Genomic DNA, 19,828 nt, shown 5'->3' on the forward strand with positions numbered 1-19,828 from the left:
CTTATTTTTTTTTAAAGTGTGGACCATTTTTGAAGTCTTTATTGAATTTGTTACAACATTGCTTCTGTTTTATGTTTTGGTTTTTTGGCCACGAGGCACGTGGGATCTAGCTCCCTGACCTGGGATCGAACCTGCACCCTCTTAACCACTGGGACCGCCAGGGAAGTCCCTCCCTATATATGTTTTATATTTTTATAATATATTTTTACCAACATGGAATCATTATATCGTTTCAGAACCTTTATATTGTAAACATTTTCCACTTAGTTTTCTCCAATTTTTTTGTTAAGTGGCTGGGGGTTTTTTGTTTGTTTTTTTTGTTTTTTGTCACAAGGATTTACAAAACTTAAAGATGGTCAAAGTTTCTTTTTCAGTTCCAGAATAGGATAACCTGAAATTTATTTAACATTGTCAGTTGCTTAATACAAATTTGTTGACCTACCCATTGCTTGGCACTTAGGTTTAATTAAGAATTTTCAAATGAACTTACAGAAACGTGTACTGGTTTTACTTAGTTATAGCAGTGGAAGTGCCAGTTTCTTCCTCCACTCCACCGGATGATCATCCTTATATTAGCAAATCTGACAGAAAAAATATTTTCTGGGAACTTGCTCAAGAGTGTGTGACATGGTATATATCATTTTAACATTTGCTATAATAGGGTCTTTTTAAAAAACTTGAACAGGTAATATGTACTTTTGTAAAATACACCGTCCTTGTGTTTCAGCCCTCCTGTTCTTGTTTCTGGTAGCAACTGTCTAAATTACCATGTTTGCTCTCTGTATGTTTTTTTCCCTCCTGAATGATATTAAAGTTACAAGCGTGATACTTCACATGGGAACTTCAATTTCATGGCTGTATCGCCTAAGAATAAAGATAATCTATACTATCAAAGCAATGAAAATAAACATTAGTTCAATATTATCTCGTATACAGTCCACATTAAAATTCTCGTTTTTACAAAAAAAGTCTCTTCCCCACAACGTTGCTTTCTTAATCTAGAAATGGCCTCCTGCTCTTTTTTTGGAGGAGTCCCAACCAGGTGTGTTGTATAGTGTCCACAATCTCGAAATTGCCTGATTGTTTCCCTGTTGTATAGGTTCAAGTCAAATATTTTACCAAGAATATTGCATAGGGGAATGTATGTTTCTTATTTTGTGGAATCAGGAAGCATATGATGTCAGATTACTTGGTTTAAGTGGTGACCCATGTTTCTACAGTAAAGGTACGTTTATTTCCTCTTTTAATCAGTGAGTAGTCTGTTGGATAGTACTTTGAAACCGTGTAAACCCTGTTTCCCTCCCACCAAGCTTTCACCCAGTGCTTTGGCATACATTGACCGTTGTCTGAATCAATTCTTATATTGATATAATCTACACCAATCTAACAGTTTAAGTGGTCTAAGTCTTTTTCAGTATGCTTTTCTTAAAACAGTTTTTCATGTTTATGGTTTATTATTTTATTCCTGCCCTTATTTTTTTCGGTTACTCATACTTTTTTGGGGACTGTTGAGTTTTTTGTCTTATATAGGTTTTGACAGTTGCATATGTAATTTTTACATTTAGATTTTGATCTGTTAATGTTTTTGTGTATAGAATGAGATTGGTCCCCAATTTTTGTTTTTAGATGGCTGTGAGGCACCATTTATTAATTTATTTATTTTTCACTTATATTTATAATGTTTTTTAATTTATTTTTTTATTGAAGTATAGTTGATTTAGTGTTATATTAGTTTCAGGTATATACACACACACACACACTCAGGTACCATTTATTGAATTCTGCATTTCCCTCTAATTTTTATCTTGAATATTCTTAGTTTCAATTCTTAGACCATAGCAGTTAGCATAGTTTATCTAAAATGGCCAACTTTGGTGTTCTTGTGGCCTGAAAATACCACCATGTACTGTTTTTAGTAGCCTCTGTGTGATAGTCTTTACCTTGAGATCATGTCTATGTTTTGATGCATAATTATAGCTTTGGGGGTGGAGCAAATTATAGTCCCTTGGTATCTGAGGGGGATTGGTTCTAGGACCCTGACAGATACCAAAATCTGGGGATGCTCAAGTCCCTTATATAAAATGGTGTAATGTTGCGTATAACCTATACACAATCTCTCATATACTTTAAATCATTTCTAGATTACTTACAATACTAAATATAATACTATAATTACCTATAATACCATGATGTAATGTAAATAGTTAGAAATACAATGTAAATGGTGTGCAGCAAATTCAAGTTTTGCGTTTTGGAACTTTCTAGAATTTTTTTCCCCTAAATATTTTTGATCCATGATTGGTTGGGATCTACAGATGCAGAATCTGCCGATACGGAGGGCCCACTGTACACTGGCCAACTTTTTTTTGTTGTTGTTGTTGGTACGCGGGCCTCTCACTGCTGCGGCCTCTCCCATTGCGGGGCACAGGCTCCGGACGCGCAGGCTCAGCGGCCATGGCTCACGGGCCCAGCCGCTCCGTGGCACGTGGGATCCTCCGGGACCGGGGCACGAACCCGCGTCCCCTGCATCGGCAGGCGGACTCTCAACCACTGCGCCACCAGGGAAGCCCCTGCACTGGCCAACTTTTTGCAGACATATGGGCAGTTTATTGTTGCGCTCTGAAGAGGCCAGAGGGAAATAGTTGATGAATGCAGTAAAGACACATAGGAAGCAGAGAACAGGGTTGGGGTGGGGAAGGGAGTAACAGGAAAGTAGTGTGGAACAGGGACAAGGGTCCTTAAGGGGTAAAATAGGAGCTTAAGAGTGTTAAAGGAAAATAATTTAGACCAGGAGATGCTGCTCTAAGTAGGCAGAGATATTTATTTATAGTATCCAAAAGGTACTGAGAAATGCTTGATAAGAAATTGTGGAAAACTGTGAAATAGGAAGTCTTTGGACTTGATTGCCATCATCTTAAAAATTTGCCAACTCATTGCTGCCATCTGGTGACACTTTCTCTTTAAAAGGTTTCAAAGAAAGATGGGAAATAGCGTATTAGGCATATGGTAGTTGCATCTAATTTAAATTGAAAGTAGAGGCTATTTTAGGTTTTAAGGGATAGTGATAAAATTCTAAGGTGGGGTTTTGAATTTCCTAGTCCGAGGTAAGTTATTTCCCTTGTTCTCTAGTTAGTATATCTGACATTTGATAAGCTGTATTGATGCCATCTTTAAATTTCTTTTTTTCTGGTCCAACGGATAATGTGATATGAGTAAGTATAATGTGAGTAGCCTGTTGAATAGGGCAAATTGGTAGAGGACTGACTGAAAAGCTCAGTAGAAATATCTTGTGGCTGATTTACTTTCTGTTGTGTGTTTCCCCCCACCTCCATCCTCCCTGGAAATATGCCTACATATGATACTGAACACAGTCTGAATGAGTGGCACTGCTTTGTCAAGTATTTATCGTCCATCCCCTTTCCACTAAAGTTGGAGTTCCAGTGCCCAGTACATAAAGACAAGGGAGTTGAAAGCTTGATTCCAATTATGAATTGATTCTTGCCCAGCTCCCAGCAAATTCCAGGACCTTCATAACCTACATTTCCGGACCATTTGAAACTTAACGTCTCATGATTGTCAGCACAATCTGCCTTTCCCACCTTGTCATATTTCTTCCCAGCAGAATTTACTTGCTCTTTAATGTGAACTTAAGAGAAATGGAGTAATTGTTATAAACATTTCCCAGATTTTAAACTGGATTGACAATCCAAGCTAGGTTTGCCTCTTAAGAGGGCAGAGAGCACAGTAGCTCAGGTTCAGAATGAACAGTTGGAAATAGAATTGACAGGTTTGCTTGCATTCCAATTAGATGTAAGATTTTGTGTTTTCTGTTTTAGGATATGACTGGGATGGTAGAAGTGGGAATAGAAATACATTTCTATAATTCTTGTCCTTCACGCTGCCACTAAAATCTCTTGTTGCTTTTATTGCTTCAACATGAAACATGGTCAAATGGACACACAGATCCTTTGGTGTAATAAAGCAATAAAAGTAACTCAACATTCCTGGTTTTGACTTTTACTCACCAGTCTTAGTGATCCTTTGATGATAAAAATTGTGGAAGTAAGAACCTGGGATGACAACAAAAATATTATGCAAACACACATGTGCATGCATCCATGAGCTAGAGGTTTGAGTACTGCCACCCAATAGCCTCTAGGAAAATACTCAGTCTTTTTCTGTTGTCTGTGCTATGGTGGAATTCTGCTTTTCTGGTAACCAGATCCACTTGATCTCTGCTACTGAATTAAACAGGACGCAGAGTATCCAGGGGACCATAATCATTTCAAAAATCTTTCCCCCTTTGGTTTTACTCTTTGAAACCAATTTTAGGAAAGAAACTGATTCTGTATATTTTTTATTCTATGTACTTTTATTTACTTAGCTCTTCTGTAGTATTCAGTATTGAGTTTTTAAAAGAATGAATTTATCTTAATGATTTTGCTGAGAAAACTTTTGCAGGGTGTGACCAGAATACTCAGAAATTGCTGAGTGTTTATGATGTGCCAGAAACATCTGATTTTCAAAAAGTGGAAGAAGTTGTGATTTATAAACTCTGGATCCGTGAACTAGACATTCTTCACGGAGACAGTAGAATAGGTTGTTAAAGTTAAAACTAATTCATGTGAATTAACGTTACTTCATTATGTAACAGTGTTGTTAAGACTGTTAGTGTACATTAGTACATGGATGTTCTCAAAACATTTGAAAGTTTTTAAAAAATAAGTGTTTAAAGAACCTGAATTGTTACTAATGTGACAGGCCCTTTTTTATTTCTCTCAAATGCATTTCCTGATTAGGAGTTAGGTGCTTGACTTTTAAAATGTTTTCCTAAAAACAAAACAAAAAACTTACATGTTCATTGTAGAAAATTTGGGTAATATAAAAAACTATGCAGGTGGTAACAGTTGATTAACCACAAGAGTACCCATGGAACAGTATTTTTAAATACTTCTGCCCTGTGTTTCCTAAGCACACAATTATTATGTGGGTAGGTATATATGCCTCCTGTTAAGTATTGTACAATTATATATACTGCTTTCTAACGTAAACATTTTATCGTAATTTTTCGTGTCATTTAAAGTAATCTGTGAATTTTCTAAAGACTGCAATTGCTGGTAATTAGAATACTGAGTTTAAAATCTTTTACAAAAATGCATGTAGAATGTTGGCTTGGCCAAAAAGTTCATTCAGTTTTTTCCATACCATCGTATGAAAAAACGGAACGAACTTTTTGGCCAACCCAGTGCAACCTAATGCTACAGCTCTGTATAAAGTAAAAAGCAAAAACTGACCCCTTTCTCTGCAACTTGCTTTTACACTTAAAATCTGATACAGTTCTTTAAGACTATATACCCTCTGGGTCTGAGTTTTAACCCAGTCAGAACAGTTTCTCCCATTTCTTCCTTCACTGATACTATCTTTAAAAAGCTAGGAGGAATTGACCTGTCTTATGAGGGTGACTCCAAAGTGTAAACTTCTGTGACCCATGAGGCAGCTTCAGATACACTATTCCATTTCTGTTAAGTCTTTAAAAAGAAAAAGAAAAAAGCTTAATGAGTTACATAAAGCAAAAACCCTGCAGTTTCTACTTAAGTTGAGAAAAATACAACTTTGCCAGCAAGGTTTACACTTTAGAATGATTCTGTGACAGTCCAGAAGTAAATGGAATAAAATATTTAAGGAAATAAAATGTTATTCAGTGATTTTTATACCCAGTGAAACTGACAAATATAAAGGACACAGGCAAACTGTTACTAAGAACTGATCAACTATTTTCCAAGTTCTTTCTAAGTAATATATTAGAATCTTGAGGGACCATAATGCCTAGAGAGATCTGGTAGAATTTTAGCATTACTAACCACAAAAAGATAATGCCACCTATATATAATCTTACAGAAGTGTTACACATGAGTCTGATCAATCAAGCCTTTGGTCCCAGCCTCCAATTTCTGAAAATACAAAGGACAGAAGTATATGTGGAATTATACTGAGGGTATGAAATTCTGGAAAAAACTGCAGGACAAATGCCCGGGATTCTTCAACAGATAAATTTTAAGTTAAAGGGGGACTTATAAAAAGAGCCTTAAAAGACACATCACGGCTTCCCTGGTGGTGGCGCAGTGGTTGAGAGTCCACCTGCCGATGCAGGGGACACAGGTTCGTGCCCTGGTCCGGGAAGATCCCACATGCTGCGGAGTGGCTAGGCCTGTGAGCCATGGCGGCTGAGCCTGCGCGTCTGGAGCCTGTGCTCTGCAACAGGAGAGGCCACAACAGTGAGAGGCCCGTGTACCACATACACAAAAAAAAACACGCCAAACTTGTTTTAATGGGTAAGACTATACTATGCAGGGATATACATTTAGGTAATAGAACTATTTTAAAAGGAGGAAAGTGATTTTACTGTAAAGTTAGGAGTTTTAGGGAGACGAAAGGGATTGAGAAAGGAATGGTGCATATGGGGTTTCTCAGTTGGTATTGAGATTTTATAGAGACTTCAGCTGCTCTAGCACCTTCAGACCGTTAAGCTGCAGTACCTTGTACTCACCCACTATTGGAGCAGGCAAAATTCTCCCTGTTGGAACTGCTTTTCCTGACACTGATTCCCTTTTCCTTTCCAATAAATACTACCTGGGTGTTTTGGTATTCTTCAATTTCTGGGTCTTTTAGGCTCGCCGTTGCTTCTCTTTGCTCCTCCCACAGTGATAGATACCGTGTGTGTGTTAGCTGTTGGCTTGCCCTCAGCAGCGTGCATTTTGGAGTTTTGGTTGGGATGGATGCTTTGACACAAAGTTCTGTTGTATATGCTGTCCATGCTTTACCCATGGTTGTTACTCTCTTTAAAACCCAGGGAGGGGGCTTCCCTGGTGGCGCAGTGGTTAAGAATCCGCCTGCCAATGCAGGGGACACAGGTTCAAGCCCTGGTCTGGGAAGATCCCACATGCCGCGGAGCAGCTAAGCCCATGCGCCACAACTACTGAGGCTGCGCTCTAGAGCCCACGTGCCGTAACTCCTGAAGCCCGTGTGCCTAGAGCCCGTGCTCCGCAACAAGAGAAGCCACTGCAGTGAGAAGCCCACACACCACAACGAAGAGTAGCCCCTGCTCGCCGCAGCTAGAGGAAGCCGCGCGCAGCAGTGAAGACCCAACGGAGCGAAGTATAAATAAAATTTTTTTTAAAAAGGGAGATTTTACGTGTAATTGCTATTGGTATATTTATTGTTTGTGAAAAACATTTGCTGAAAACTGGCTTAAGTCCCCACTTAGTAGCAAACCTTAAGAGCCAAGCAGAAGTATTTGAAACCAGTTAGGCCTTTTAGTAGGTTTCTGTTTTGAGTCCTCTTGGTGTTCTAAGACTTTGTGGTGCTCCCACTTAAGTTGAAAGGCTGTTGGTGATTCTCACTAGCCACTGTGAGGTAAATTTTTACTGCTTAGTCAAAAAATTAACTGTTTATAAAGGTGTAATTTAGAAGGCAAAGTAAAGACAGGCTGTTTCTTGAATTTCAGAAAGGATAGGCGCTTTACAGCTTTAAAATCAGTATGCTTATGAAATGACTAGGTATTTTAAGGGTCAGAATGGTGGTGGTCATGTATAAATATTATACTGTATTTTTTTTTACATGTATGTATATATAAAACATTTTTACATAATCCATGAAAACTAGTTTGTTACGATTATCTTGAGGATTGGAAAGTTAAGAGATACTAGACACTGGTATCTTTTGTTTAATTTGTTGTCGGAACCTTTCAAAGGGATGAATGGGAAATAATCTTAAGAATGTTACACTAAATCTAAGGCGGATCCATCTTAAACTCTTTAACTTTGGTTTGGGAAGGAGCAGTAGACTAATACAAAAGCTAAAGAATGTCAAAACATCTGCACTTTAAAATGATATCATGAGTCTCCATGTAATTACAGGATTGTGCCTCTATAACATACATAAAGATCATTTTTGTTTTGAAACGGTCTGAGGAAAGTTGTATCCTCTTCCTTGGTTCTCCTGGTTCTTTTTTTTTTTTTAATTTATTTAATTTATTTAATTTTGGCTGCGTTGGGTCTTTGTTGCTGCGCGTGGGCTTTCCCTAGTTGCGGCGAGCGGGGGCCTGCTCTTCGTTGTGGTGCGTGGGCTTCTCATTGCGGTGGTTTCTCTTGCTGTGGAGCATGGACTCTAGGCGCACGGGCTTCAGTAGTCGCAACACGCAGGCTCAGTAGTTGTGGCTCACGGGCTTTAGAGTGCAGGCTCAGTAGTTGTGGCACATGGGCTTAGTTGCTCCATGGCATGTGGGATCTTCCCGGACCAGGGATCGAACCCATGTCCGCTGCATTGGTAGGCGGATTCTCAACCACTGCGCTACCAGGGAAGCCCGTCTCCTGGTTCTTTTTTGATTCATGCAGTGTTCTACCTGGTAGTTTTATCATCATCACCATCCAGCATTATTAAATGTCCCAGCTATATTTTGTATTATATTTTCACATAAAAACTAAAGAATCATTACATTTTGTAAAAAAGATGGTATTGATAATCTATGGCATACTATAAATCAGTTGAAGTACCTGGAAATAGATTATTTCCAGAGTGAATCAATTGGTTCTGTTTATTGCTTTTGTATAATAAAGTGAATTACACTTGAAGGGTAGTGTGTTAGGTCCACATTCATCTAGCTGAAGAAGGGTTTGCGGGCAGAATTTGGAGTTCTGTGTATCCGCGGGAATGAGTGAGACTCATTTTAGTAAAAACAGTGTGCAAGAAGGTGGAGTTATTGATGATAGATGGCAAGAAATAGTTAGGTTAGCATGACTGGGAAGGTGAAAAACAAGAAGTCAGTGGTAGAGAGCTTAGGGGGTTCTAATTTCCTTGAGGACTTTTAAAACAGGGAGGTCACTTGGAATTAATAATGCCCAAGAAGATTGTGTTGCCAATAATCTGTGAAGAGGACTCCCCCCCCCCCCCCCCCCGCCACAAGGGATAATCTAGCAGGAATATACTACAGAAGAGGAGATTGAATTTCTATAAGGATTTATTCAGGGGGCTCTAGTCTCTGAATAGTAATATACTTGCTGCTATGAGATCCTTTTCAGTTGACTGAAAGTGGTTCAAAATAAGGTAGTAGGTAGTCACAGTGGTTCAAAATAAGAGTAGAACAGGTTTTTATCAAGGATTGTTTTGTTTTTAACATCTTTTCACCTGAATGCCGTTTTTTCTCTCAGTTTTTCAGCTTTGTGAAGCACCTTACCATCAAAGACAATGGCCAGCAATGTTACCAACAAGACGGATCCTCGCTCCATGAACTCCCGTGTATTCATTGGGAATCTCAATACTCTTGTGGTCAAGAAATCTGATGTGGAGGCAATCTTCTCGAAATATGGCAAAATCGTGGGTTGCTCTGTTCATAAGGGTTTTGCCTTCGTTCAGTATGTTAATGAGAGAAATGCCCGGGCTGCTGTGGCAGGAGAAGATGGCAGAATGATTGCTGGCCAGGTTTTAGGTAAGGTCTGGGTTGAATTAATTTTTCATTGATTATATTGATTATATCATTGATTATATAATTCAGATCTGAGAGTTTTTCTGTTCATGTCTTCTCTTTGTCTCCCTCTTCATAAACTTAACAGTCTGAGGTGTTCTGGATGTTATGACTGACATTAGCCTAATAAAAATGTTGGGTTTATAGGTTCCATAGGCTAAAGAGGATTATACTTATTAGGCCGTTTTGTGATAGTAGAGACTGGATAACTCTTAGTTGGCAGTCTTGAGTAAGGTAGGGGAGATAGGAGTGATATTTCATAAGGTACTATTGCTGCTTTAAATGGCTGTGTCTTACTGCACAGTCGACTGGGTGAAGACAGTATAGCTTAGTCATGTATTCTAGAGTTAGATTGCTGGGCTGTATGTTGGGGCCTCACAACTATGTGTTGGGCAGTCTGTCTAGTTTGGCTGAGCCTTTAATATTCTCATTTGTTAAAATGAAGGTAATAGGACCTCAGTTTATTATCTGTTCTTACCTGAGTAATAATACTTCGGGGTTGTCAAGAGAAATTAGATAAATTGAGAGGATTAATTGAGATGTTTCACGAGAAGCTTCTAGTTCAGTATGTTACACTCAATAAAAGGTTGTTTTAGATATTGGTTTCTCCCAGTAGGGTTCTCTGTGATCTAGCATGTTCAAATTTTGAGAAATGAGATCTGATCTCTGTTGATAAACAGTTTATATTCTAAACTTTAGATCGCATTACATATGTTCAGTCCATTGCAAATCATTCTTTAGAGCTCAGGATATTTCGTCTTTGGCCAGTGGATCGATAACCTTCAAGTTGGTTCCTGTGTCCTTGAGACCTTACTCTTCTAATATTGCATTGCTTCCTTGCTTTCTGGTACTACAAGATACTCCATGTCATCTGTGTATTTCTTGATCTATCCTGGAGTTTGTCCCTTTTTCATAAGACTGTTGGCTCCTTTTAATGGGAGTTATTTAGAAACCTGTTATACCAGGAGTGTTTATCGTTACTGAATTTCAGTTGCATCTTGCGCAGAATAGGGGACACATTACTTTTTTTTTTTTTTTTTTTTTTTTTTTGCGGTACGCGGGCCTCTCACTGTTGCGGCCTCTCCCGTTGCGGAGCACAGGCTCCGGACGCGCAGGCTCAGCGGCCATGGCTCACGGGCCCAGCCACTCTGCGGCATGTGGGATCTTCCCGGACCGGGGCACAAACCCGTGTCCCCTGCATCGGCAGGCGGACTCTCAACCACTGCGCCACCAGGGAAGCCCCACATTACTTTTTTAAGAAACAAAACGTATGCTTTTACGTGCGCTTTGTACCGCAGTTTCAAACAATCATAGGTGTTTTTACCAAAGTTAAGATTACTAAATGTTATTTTAGATTTGAGGTTCATTTTATTACTGTATATTCTATTTTGGATATTGACTTAGTACAGTTTTCCTTTGATTGAACAACATGTGTTTGCACTGCGCAGATCCACTTATACGTGGAATTTTTTTTTTTTAATAAATATGTATTACAGTATTACAGGAATGTTGGTTGAATCGCCCAGTGAGGAACCATGGATGAGGAGGGCCAACTGTTAAGTTATATGCAGATTTTCAACTGTGCAGAGGGTCAGCGCCCCAACCCCTATGTTGTTCAAGAGTCAACTATACTATAGTTTAGAATCACATGAAATAATTATTCTATAAGGTTGTATAATCAACTGATATATAATTTAGTTCTGTTTCATTTTATTACATTTTTAAATTGATTTAAAAATTCTATATTTAGTTTTGTAAAATCTTAAGATTCCAAAGTCAAAACTGTAAAAAGCAAGGTTGTTAATAAACATTACATATTAAAAATTAGAAATGTTTAGTGAGCCAAGAACTCTGAAGATTATTCATAAATGTAATGGTGTTTAGCAAATAGACAGTGTACTTAAATGTCTGTTTTTCAATTAGTCATTTAAACTGAGTTTTGGAGAGCTGGCTAGCTTTTGGCTAATTGTTTTTTGACAAATGGTCTCTTCTGTTAAAATAGGAGGGAGAACATGAACTCTTTCATAGGTAGTGGGTGGCATGGCAAGCAGCTGGGTACTCTGGCATAGGTATTTTAAAAATTATGCTGTATATGGAAACTACGATTTTTTTTTTTGCGTGTTTCCCTTTTCTTGGACTGTGTGTATGCATGCATGTAAAGGTTGTTTACTTAAGCATCTCGCTGTTTGCACGGTATTTCTCTATTTTTTTTAGTAGTTTCTCCAAATAGAGTTTCGTTTGTTTTTTCTTTATAAATTTATTTATTTATTTATAGTTTTGGCTGCATTGGGTCTTTGTGGCTGTGCACGGGCTTTTCTCTAGTTGCGGCAAGCAGGGGCTACTCCTCATCGTGGAGCGTGGGCTTCTCATTGTGTGGCTTCTCTTGTTGCAGAGCACGGGCTCTAGGCGCGCAGGCTTCAGTAGTTGTGGCGTGCGGGCTTTAGAGCACAGGCTCAGTAGTTGTGGCGCACGGGCTTAGTTGCTCCGCGGCATGTAGGATCTTCCCGGACCAGGGCTTCAACCCGTCCGTGTCGCCTGCATTGGCAGGCGGATTCTTAACCACTGCTCTACCAGGGCAGCCTTGCATAGTATTTCTTAAGTATTTTATATGCAACTTTTCAGGTTATCCTGTTTGTAAGGAGAATTAAAAATTCCTCTTTGGGGATAATTTTGAGGGTGCCGTACTTCAACCATATTAATTCATGAATTGCTATATATTTATATCTCTGAGGTCATTCCTAATATTTGTGCTTATTTTAAATACACAGAATCATTTCTGGAAAGGCAACTGTTGGTCACTGATACTTTTCTTCTTTGATAGTAACTGAGTGAGCACTCTCTGAATGGTGAGAGTTTCTCATTGAAGTGTGCGAGCTGAGGGTAGAAGGTACCAGAGACAAACTTAATGTGTTTTGCATAATGAATGCTTTGTTGGTACAGAACAGAGGACAAAGAAATGGAAGATTAAGTCCAAACCTTGTAAAAAATTATTGAGCCTATTTTATATGACAAGGAATGGTGAGGTATATCTTTTGACCTTTGTTGATATGTATGGCCATGTACACTTTAAAAAGCTGCAGTTTGAGGACCACCCCACCCCACCCTACCCCCTCAACAGAGGTGTCATTAAAGCTTTTGTTTTTGTTTTTTTCAGATATTAATCTGGCTGCAGAGCCAAAAGTGAACCGAGGAAAAGCAGGTGTGAAACGATCTGCAGCGGAGATGTACGGGTCAGTACCAGAACACCCTTCTCCGTCCCCTCTACTCAGGTCCGGAACTTTATTATTTATAACTGCATTGTGTCCATCAGTGGGCATCTTCTCTATCTGTTTTCTGGATGTGGGGAGGGTTAACTGTAGTATGTTTTATATGTGCGAAAGTAATGCTTTATTAATTTTGTGTTAATATACCTCCTTTTACCCCATTTCCCAGAGAATTATTAGAATTCCCTGAGGTTTTTACTATTAAAGAGTAGTTTGGTATTTAAAGCATAAATTACAGTCCTTCAGGAGGAGTTATTTAGCTTCTAAGAAGCTGGGGAGGGAGAGAGGGAAGGAGGATGACATAAAAATGTTTAATTTACTATTGTATTTTTCCATGTTCTTATTTTAGCTGTTAATGTTGTGTGTTGACATTTTAGCAATCTTACACCTAAATTTGCAGTTTGGCCACTAAATGGCCAGTGACCTAAGGTGATTGGAATTTAGAGATCTGTTGTGTTATGATTGGATGTTAGTTCATGCTAATCTATTGATCTATTTGTTGGGTTGGTTTAGCGTGGGTTTTTTTTTTTCCCATCGGCTGTTGTGAATTTACATCAACAGTTCCAAATTAATCCTCTTTGGTATTTATTTTTCAGCTCCTCTTTTGACTTGGACTATGACTTTCAACGGGATTATTATGACAGGTATGTTTAAAATGTTTTGTCTATTCCAGAAAGAAGCTGTCTAGTGAGAACCATTTTATTTTTCTATTGCGTAGTAATGTTCCATTTTGTAGTAATGAATAACAGACATGTTTTCAAATAAAACCCCCTCTTTCTGCCAGAACATAATGAAAAAATACCTTCCCCAAAATTGTCAGAGGTAGACTAGCTAAGGTGACGTTTCTGTTGATTTCAAAGAATCAGTTTATATATATTGTCAGAGAAAATGTTTTAATTTGTTTGCCACATAAAAGTAAGGACTGACTTGCCTAATGATGAAATGGGACTAAATTAGCAGTATCATGTTCTCTTCATTATTTCCCTATTGCATACTGGCCCCTTGGTTTTGCATTGTAAGGGATTGCAGCAAAACTGTAAAAAATGATTCCTAACCTTAAAAATCCAAGTCTCCTTTGAGCAAACCAACCAATATGAAATAGGATGCAATAAGCATATATAATGAATTAACAATACAGATTGCTTTAGAAGTTAATGTTGAAGTGTTTGTATTGTAGATTGGGGGTGATGATACAGTTCTAAAAGGCAGGGAGGTTGGAACAATGATTATGATTTCTTGTGCCTACAGAATAGCATTCGTATTTGAAAAAGTCATGAGAAAATTGGTAGATGTGTGGATAGGGATAAGTTATGTATGACTTTGAGTGTATAGAAAATTTTAACAGTGTACACTTCTACCTTCATGAGAATTGTCCTCTAAAGTTTTACTTTTAGTTGTCTTGGTGAGGCAGTGAAACTTTGACCATTCCTTTATCATCCTACTCTAAATAAGTTTGGGAAAAGCTCTTTTAAGTGAGGAATTTCAAAATTGAGTAAAAGAGTTAGAGACAGCAGAGAAGAGTGAAATCATTTAGATGTTTGCAGAAATATCTTCAAATTTCTTACCACTGCTATTTGGTCTTAAAAATTGGTGACATGGGGGCTTTCCTGGTGGCACAGTGGTTGAGAGTCCGCCTGCCGATGCAGGGGACACGGGTTCGTGCCCCGGTCCGGGAAGATCCCACATGCTGCGGAGCGGCTGGGCCTGTGAGCCATGGCCCCTGAGCCTGCGCGTCCAGAGCCTGTGCTCCGCAACGGGAGAGGCCACAGCAGTGAGAGGCCCGCGTACCGCAGCAAAAAAAAAAAAAAAAAAAAGTGACACTACCACTGTTGGCCTCACTTTTTAGTTTTTCAAGAGGCAAGAGAGACATTTAGTTATTCTCTATTGCTTGATATTATGGAGTGTCAGTGAAAAGGAATGTCTTTGATCTTCCATTCTAATCTCAACCAGTGGAAAAAGAATTCTGATGAGTGATGGAGTAACCAAATAGTACCTGGAAAAGAGCTCATTTAAATATATACTGAGGTCTGTTGGGGAAACGAACATTTTAAGAATGGAAAAACTTCTCAGGAAAATGGTATAGTTTTCTCTCAGAAGTCATCCTGAAGATACTTTATTCACAAGATTAAGACATCCTGAATCAGCTGTTAGATTCTTAAGAAGATAGGAAATTGGCTGTGAGATGTGCTGAAAGCTCTGCTTCCTGTTATGTAAATGGAGGTTAAATCTGTCTACTTAGTCACTTTGGTCCTTAGTCATACCCTGAAGAACATGAAATTCACATGAATATTTCAAGACATAAATTTGACATTTCTGCTACCTATTGTTATGTTAGGGAGGCAGCTGATACAGAGCAGAGAAAAGAATAATTGAGGAATCCAAAGACTTAATCACTTAGTGGAAAAGGTTATGACCAGAGTCATATATGTCATCTCAGTTTTCTTATCCCTAAAATGGAGATAATAATGCCTACTAATAGAGTTGTTATGAAGACTAAAGGCAACGTGGAAGATAGATTGCATTATAAAATAACCCTCAAATATTATCATGCTTTTAATCAGTCAAGAATTCCCAGTCTTTCCTGTAATATCAAAATGAAGGGAATCATGGACACCCCACCATTCCTCTCCACAAAAACTAACATCTCTAGCATAATTAGAGTTCTTTATGTGACAGAAGTCTTCATAGTGAAATGAAGACTGATTGGTGTTTGTTTTCTAGACATGCTGTTTAGTAGTTACTTCAACTTTTTTGTTTACTCTGTGTTATGGAACTTTTTAATTCAAATATACATATATAAGAAAGTAGTATATCAGTAAAATATAAAGACTGCTTTTATAAATATAATGACAATACCATTTATAATTAAAATAGTTAAAATAATCTCATCAGTGTTCCACAGACTGGAAATTTTTTTAGACCACAGATTTTGCAGGTTGTATTTTGTGTTGTTTAGCATGTTCCTCTGCCACCTGTATTCCCTGTGAACTAGTGGGGTAGATTTGGAGGCTAGTTGAGATTCAAGTACTATTTTCTTCTTTTCTTTTCTCTTTTTTGACATGGGAGAGGTGGGAGAGGAGACCAGAATATTTCATGAAGGTATTACGCACTTTAATCATCATTAGCCTGACTTTTGTTAGAAACTTTAAGAATGAAGGCATTGGGTGTTTCTTAAGGAGATATATATATATTTTAGATATCAGGAAGTAAGTGATAAATGATGTTTTGTTAGGAGAATTAGAGTGATTTGTATTTTTGCTTGGGTATTTGTGGGTATTGGTGATCAAATCCCAAAGATTATAAATACTCTATCTTTAAAACTGAAGGATAGGGCTTCCCTGGTGGCGCAGTGGTTGAGAGTCCGCCTGCCGATGCAGGGGACACGGGTTCGTGCCCCTGTCTGGGAAGATCCCACATGCCGCGGAGCGGCTGGGCCCGTGAGCCATGGCCACTGAGCCTGCGCATCCGGAGCCTGTGCACTGCAACGGGAGGGGCCACGGCAGTGAGAGGCTTACGTACCGCAAAAAAAACTGGAGGATAATCAAATATTAAAATTTAACTGAGTCGCTTATATTTTAGTATGCTGTCTTCTGAGGAGACAGCAGATTGGATTCTGTAGTCTTAACGCAAATTATCTTTTTCATAAATTATGTAAATTAGGCCTGTCTTTTTATTTGTTCTTAAGGCCATTCCTGATGTAATAGATGTTGGAAGTTCTTAAATGAGTTTAACATAAATTGTGCCAACATACGTAAAACCACCATTTTAGATAGAGTTGTTAATGTCACTCAGATAGATTGTCAGCTCTTTCAAATATGCTATAAACTGTCATGCATAGTTTATAATTACTCAGAGATCTGTTAACATTTTTTTTCTGGTAGGAGTACAAGGCTCAAAGTTGGGTGAATATTCATGGGGGTCTGTGTATAAAACTAGGAGAGTTGCATCAGTTACCCTTGATTACAAAACATATTGTTCATTGATGTTGAAAGTCTGATAAGTCCTGTAAGCTGACAAAGATCCAGTTCGAGTTGTGTCCTGTTGAATCTTGTTGCTTCTAGGGAAATTGTTGCTGGAATAGTTCCTGTCAGAGGACTTCTTGTGTGAAGCAGTTCCTTTGAGTGTTTTTTCTTTCAAATGCTTAAATTAATTTCTCTTGATTTAAATTCTCTTTCCACATTGATATTTAGTCATTTATTTTTGAAATTACTGATCATTAGAAGGCACATTGTGCTGTTGTACCGAAAGTGTTGTAATAAAAATAATTGGCACATTGTTGGAGATATCTAACAGGCATTAAAGCTGTAGTTTTTGGTATAGCACAGGGAACTCTACTTGATACGCTGTAATGACCTATATGGGAAAAGAGTCTAAAAAAGAATGGAGATATATATATGTATAACTGATACACTTTGCTGTACAGCAGAAAGTAACACAACATTGTAAATCAACTCTTTTCCAATAAAAAAAAATTTTTAAAGCTATAGTTTTTGAGGAATCTTATCTTTCACGCAAGAGGATTGGAATATACTAAAAGTAGATCTGAAAGTTCTTCAGTAGGCTAACATGTATGAAATTGTTTGTCACAGCTAACCTGGCAATATTCTTATCAAGCTTGATTTATAAGTGTTTCTGATTTCTGCCACAAATATTTACAGTGTTTTCTTGAGTGTAAAAACATATCCATTTTTAGGAAAAGCTTTCAGATGTACTTTCTGTAATCAGTTGTAGTCCCGCTTTTCTTTCCCTTATAAGATCACCCAGGGAAAATGTTTTGGAATTAGAGTGGTGATGATAGCAGAAATTTGTGAGAATACTAACAGTCACTGAGTTGTACATATTCAAAGGGTTTATTTTGTGGTTTGGTATGCGAATTGTGTCTCAATTTGAATAAAAGAAATATCAGTTATGGACAGTGGAGTAATTCTTTCTCAGTCATTCTTCTATAAAGAACTTGGGAGCACTTAGTCAGATTTGATAATAGGCTATAGTATGATAGCTGAGACATGTTAAACACCTGGTAAGCAAAAGATCTGGTTCAAAAGGACCATGGTTTTAGTTCAATGGTCTTTGAGGACTTTATAATACATAACTTATCATAAGTTGCATATGGATAATAATGTCAACAATGTATAAGTGACTGAACTGTGAAGTTGTTCCACTAGAGATTTTTCAGAGTGCTGCTATTACTCTACATACAAATATATTAAGTAAATATTGCTAGTACACCATGAATAGAGGAATGAAGTAAATCTACAAGCAGATCAAATGTGGTACATGTATGATATGTACTATATTATACAGTGAAGAAAGTGCTATGAAATTAATAGGGGCTGCTGTGTGTCCTGCTTTGTACAGGATTGTCTCATAGAAAGATGAATTGTGTTGCCCTTTGGGGAGCTATAAGCTCCCCTGTTAAATTTTAAAGAGCTCCAGGTAGTTTCACAAAGGGCAGTATTTGAACCTGCCTTTGGTATTAAGCAGGAGGTTTTTTAGGCGGGTAGGGTGAGGGTACATCTCTAATAAAGATACACAGTTATGAATATCCTTAGCATATTTGGGGAAGCAGCCAGCTGTGATTGGAAAGAATGTTGGTTGTCAAGGGCAGTTGTATGGCATATTTAGTTGTGTCATATTAGCAGTGATGTCTTATAAACAACTCCATGACTAGAAAAGAGAAACTGGAGGGGAAAAGATGTGTAGTAACCATTGTAAATGTTGGAATGGGGAGAAATTTCTGAGGTAGACTGCTCTTGGCATGATTTATTGGGTCAAAGTTATGAGAGCAGGTGCTTTGTAGGGAGAAAATAGTCAAGTAAAGCTGAGATTTTTATCTTTTATGACTAGAATTATGCCATCAAAGGCATAACCTTTTTGCTAAGTGACAAGTGTTTGGAAGCTTTGAGTTAGTTGTTAGAATTTTGGGAAATAAGCAATTTTGTTGATACTTACCCTACAGATCTTTTCCACTAAGGTATGCTGGTGATAGAGAGTGGAGAAAGGAAGTTGAGGTGGGGGAATCTCCATTGAAATGCAAGACAGGTAAAAGAGGCTGACCATCATATTCCTTAAACTAATATTTGAGCCCTTATTTTGTTCTAGGCATAGTGTTTTAGATTTTGAATTAAGAAGTCAAAAAATACAGTACATGGATTGGAGGCACCACCACCCATCTTATTGGTGTTAGAGGAGCTGTCTTCTTGGCTCCCTCCTTTTCTTCCAATTCTCTGATATTCCTGAGCAACACTGGACCCAAGAGATGGGCTTTGTATGTGTGTATGAAGGAAGAGTACATGAAATATTTAGGTTTTGGAGAACTGAGTGCGACCATCTGCTTGGAAAGAGCATGTGATTCAGAGAGCAAGAGGGTTCTTGGCTACTTGGAAAAGCTAAGAGATGCCTCTTTAGGTGACAGTTTAGATGTCATTTTAGGCATAGGGTAAAATTTTTCATTTGCTTAGAGCCCTTTTGTCGGTTCTTTCTTACGGGAACCTGATCATGTTGTAGTTGGCAGAAAGATTTTAGATGCGTGCATATATTAGTATGACTATACTTTGAACATAAATATGATATTATTGGATTTAAATTTGTGTCCTGGACTCTTGTTGAGTAAGTGGGAGATATTTATTTGAAGGGGAAGCATTTGAGTCTAGATCAAAGAATCTGCTTTGGCTCTTAATTAAGTGGTGTTTTGGGTACATTATTACCTAATGGAAAGGTAACCTCTGCTGTTTTAGGAATCTATTTCAGGACATTCTCCATCCGGGTATACTTTGTCAAGCTCCTTGATGTTAATTTTTTTTTTTTTTTAAAACGTAGCTTTGTTGAGATGTAATTCATTTTACAGTATACAGTTCAATTTATATATTCAGAGTTGTGCAGTCATGATCATTATCTAATATTAGAACATTTTATCACCGCAAAAATAAACAACTTACTAGCAGTTGTTCCCTATTCTTCCTCTATCCCAAGGCCTAGCATCCGCTTTCTATCTATAAATTTGCCTATTGCGGACATTTCATGTCAGTGGAATCATATGAGATGT

The 19,828-nt window shown here is 37.9% G+C and overlaps 1 protein-coding gene across 12 annotated transcripts in view; it reads left to right on the top strand.

Annotated features, from left to right (window-relative positions):
• HNRNPC (heterogeneous nuclear ribonucleoprotein C) overlaps positions 1-19,828 on the top strand; it is a 45,197-nt gene that overhangs the window by 14,925 nt on the left and 10,444 nt on the right. For 10 of the 12 annotated variants that reach the window (XM_079911915.1, XM_079911914.1, XM_079911921.1 and 7 more), the window contains 3 exons: positions 9,207-9,484; positions 12,675-12,789; positions 13,380-13,427. In XM_079911915.1, the coding sequence (XP_079768041.1) occupies positions 9,244-9,484; positions 12,675-12,789; positions 13,380-13,427 (404 nt within the window). In that variant the 5' untranslated portion in view covers positions 9,207-9,243. The remainder of the gene's footprint in view (positions 1-9,206; positions 9,485-12,674; positions 12,790-13,379; positions 13,428-19,828) is intronic. The other 2 variants (XM_079911917.1, XM_079911916.1) reach the window with 1 other exon arrangement.

Source organism: Stenella coeruleoalba, assembly GCF_951394435.1.
Source record: "Stenella coeruleoalba genome assembly, chromosome: 2".
NCBI classification, from domain to species: Eukaryota; Metazoa; Chordata; class Mammalia; order Artiodactyla; family Delphinidae; genus Stenella; species Stenella coeruleoalba.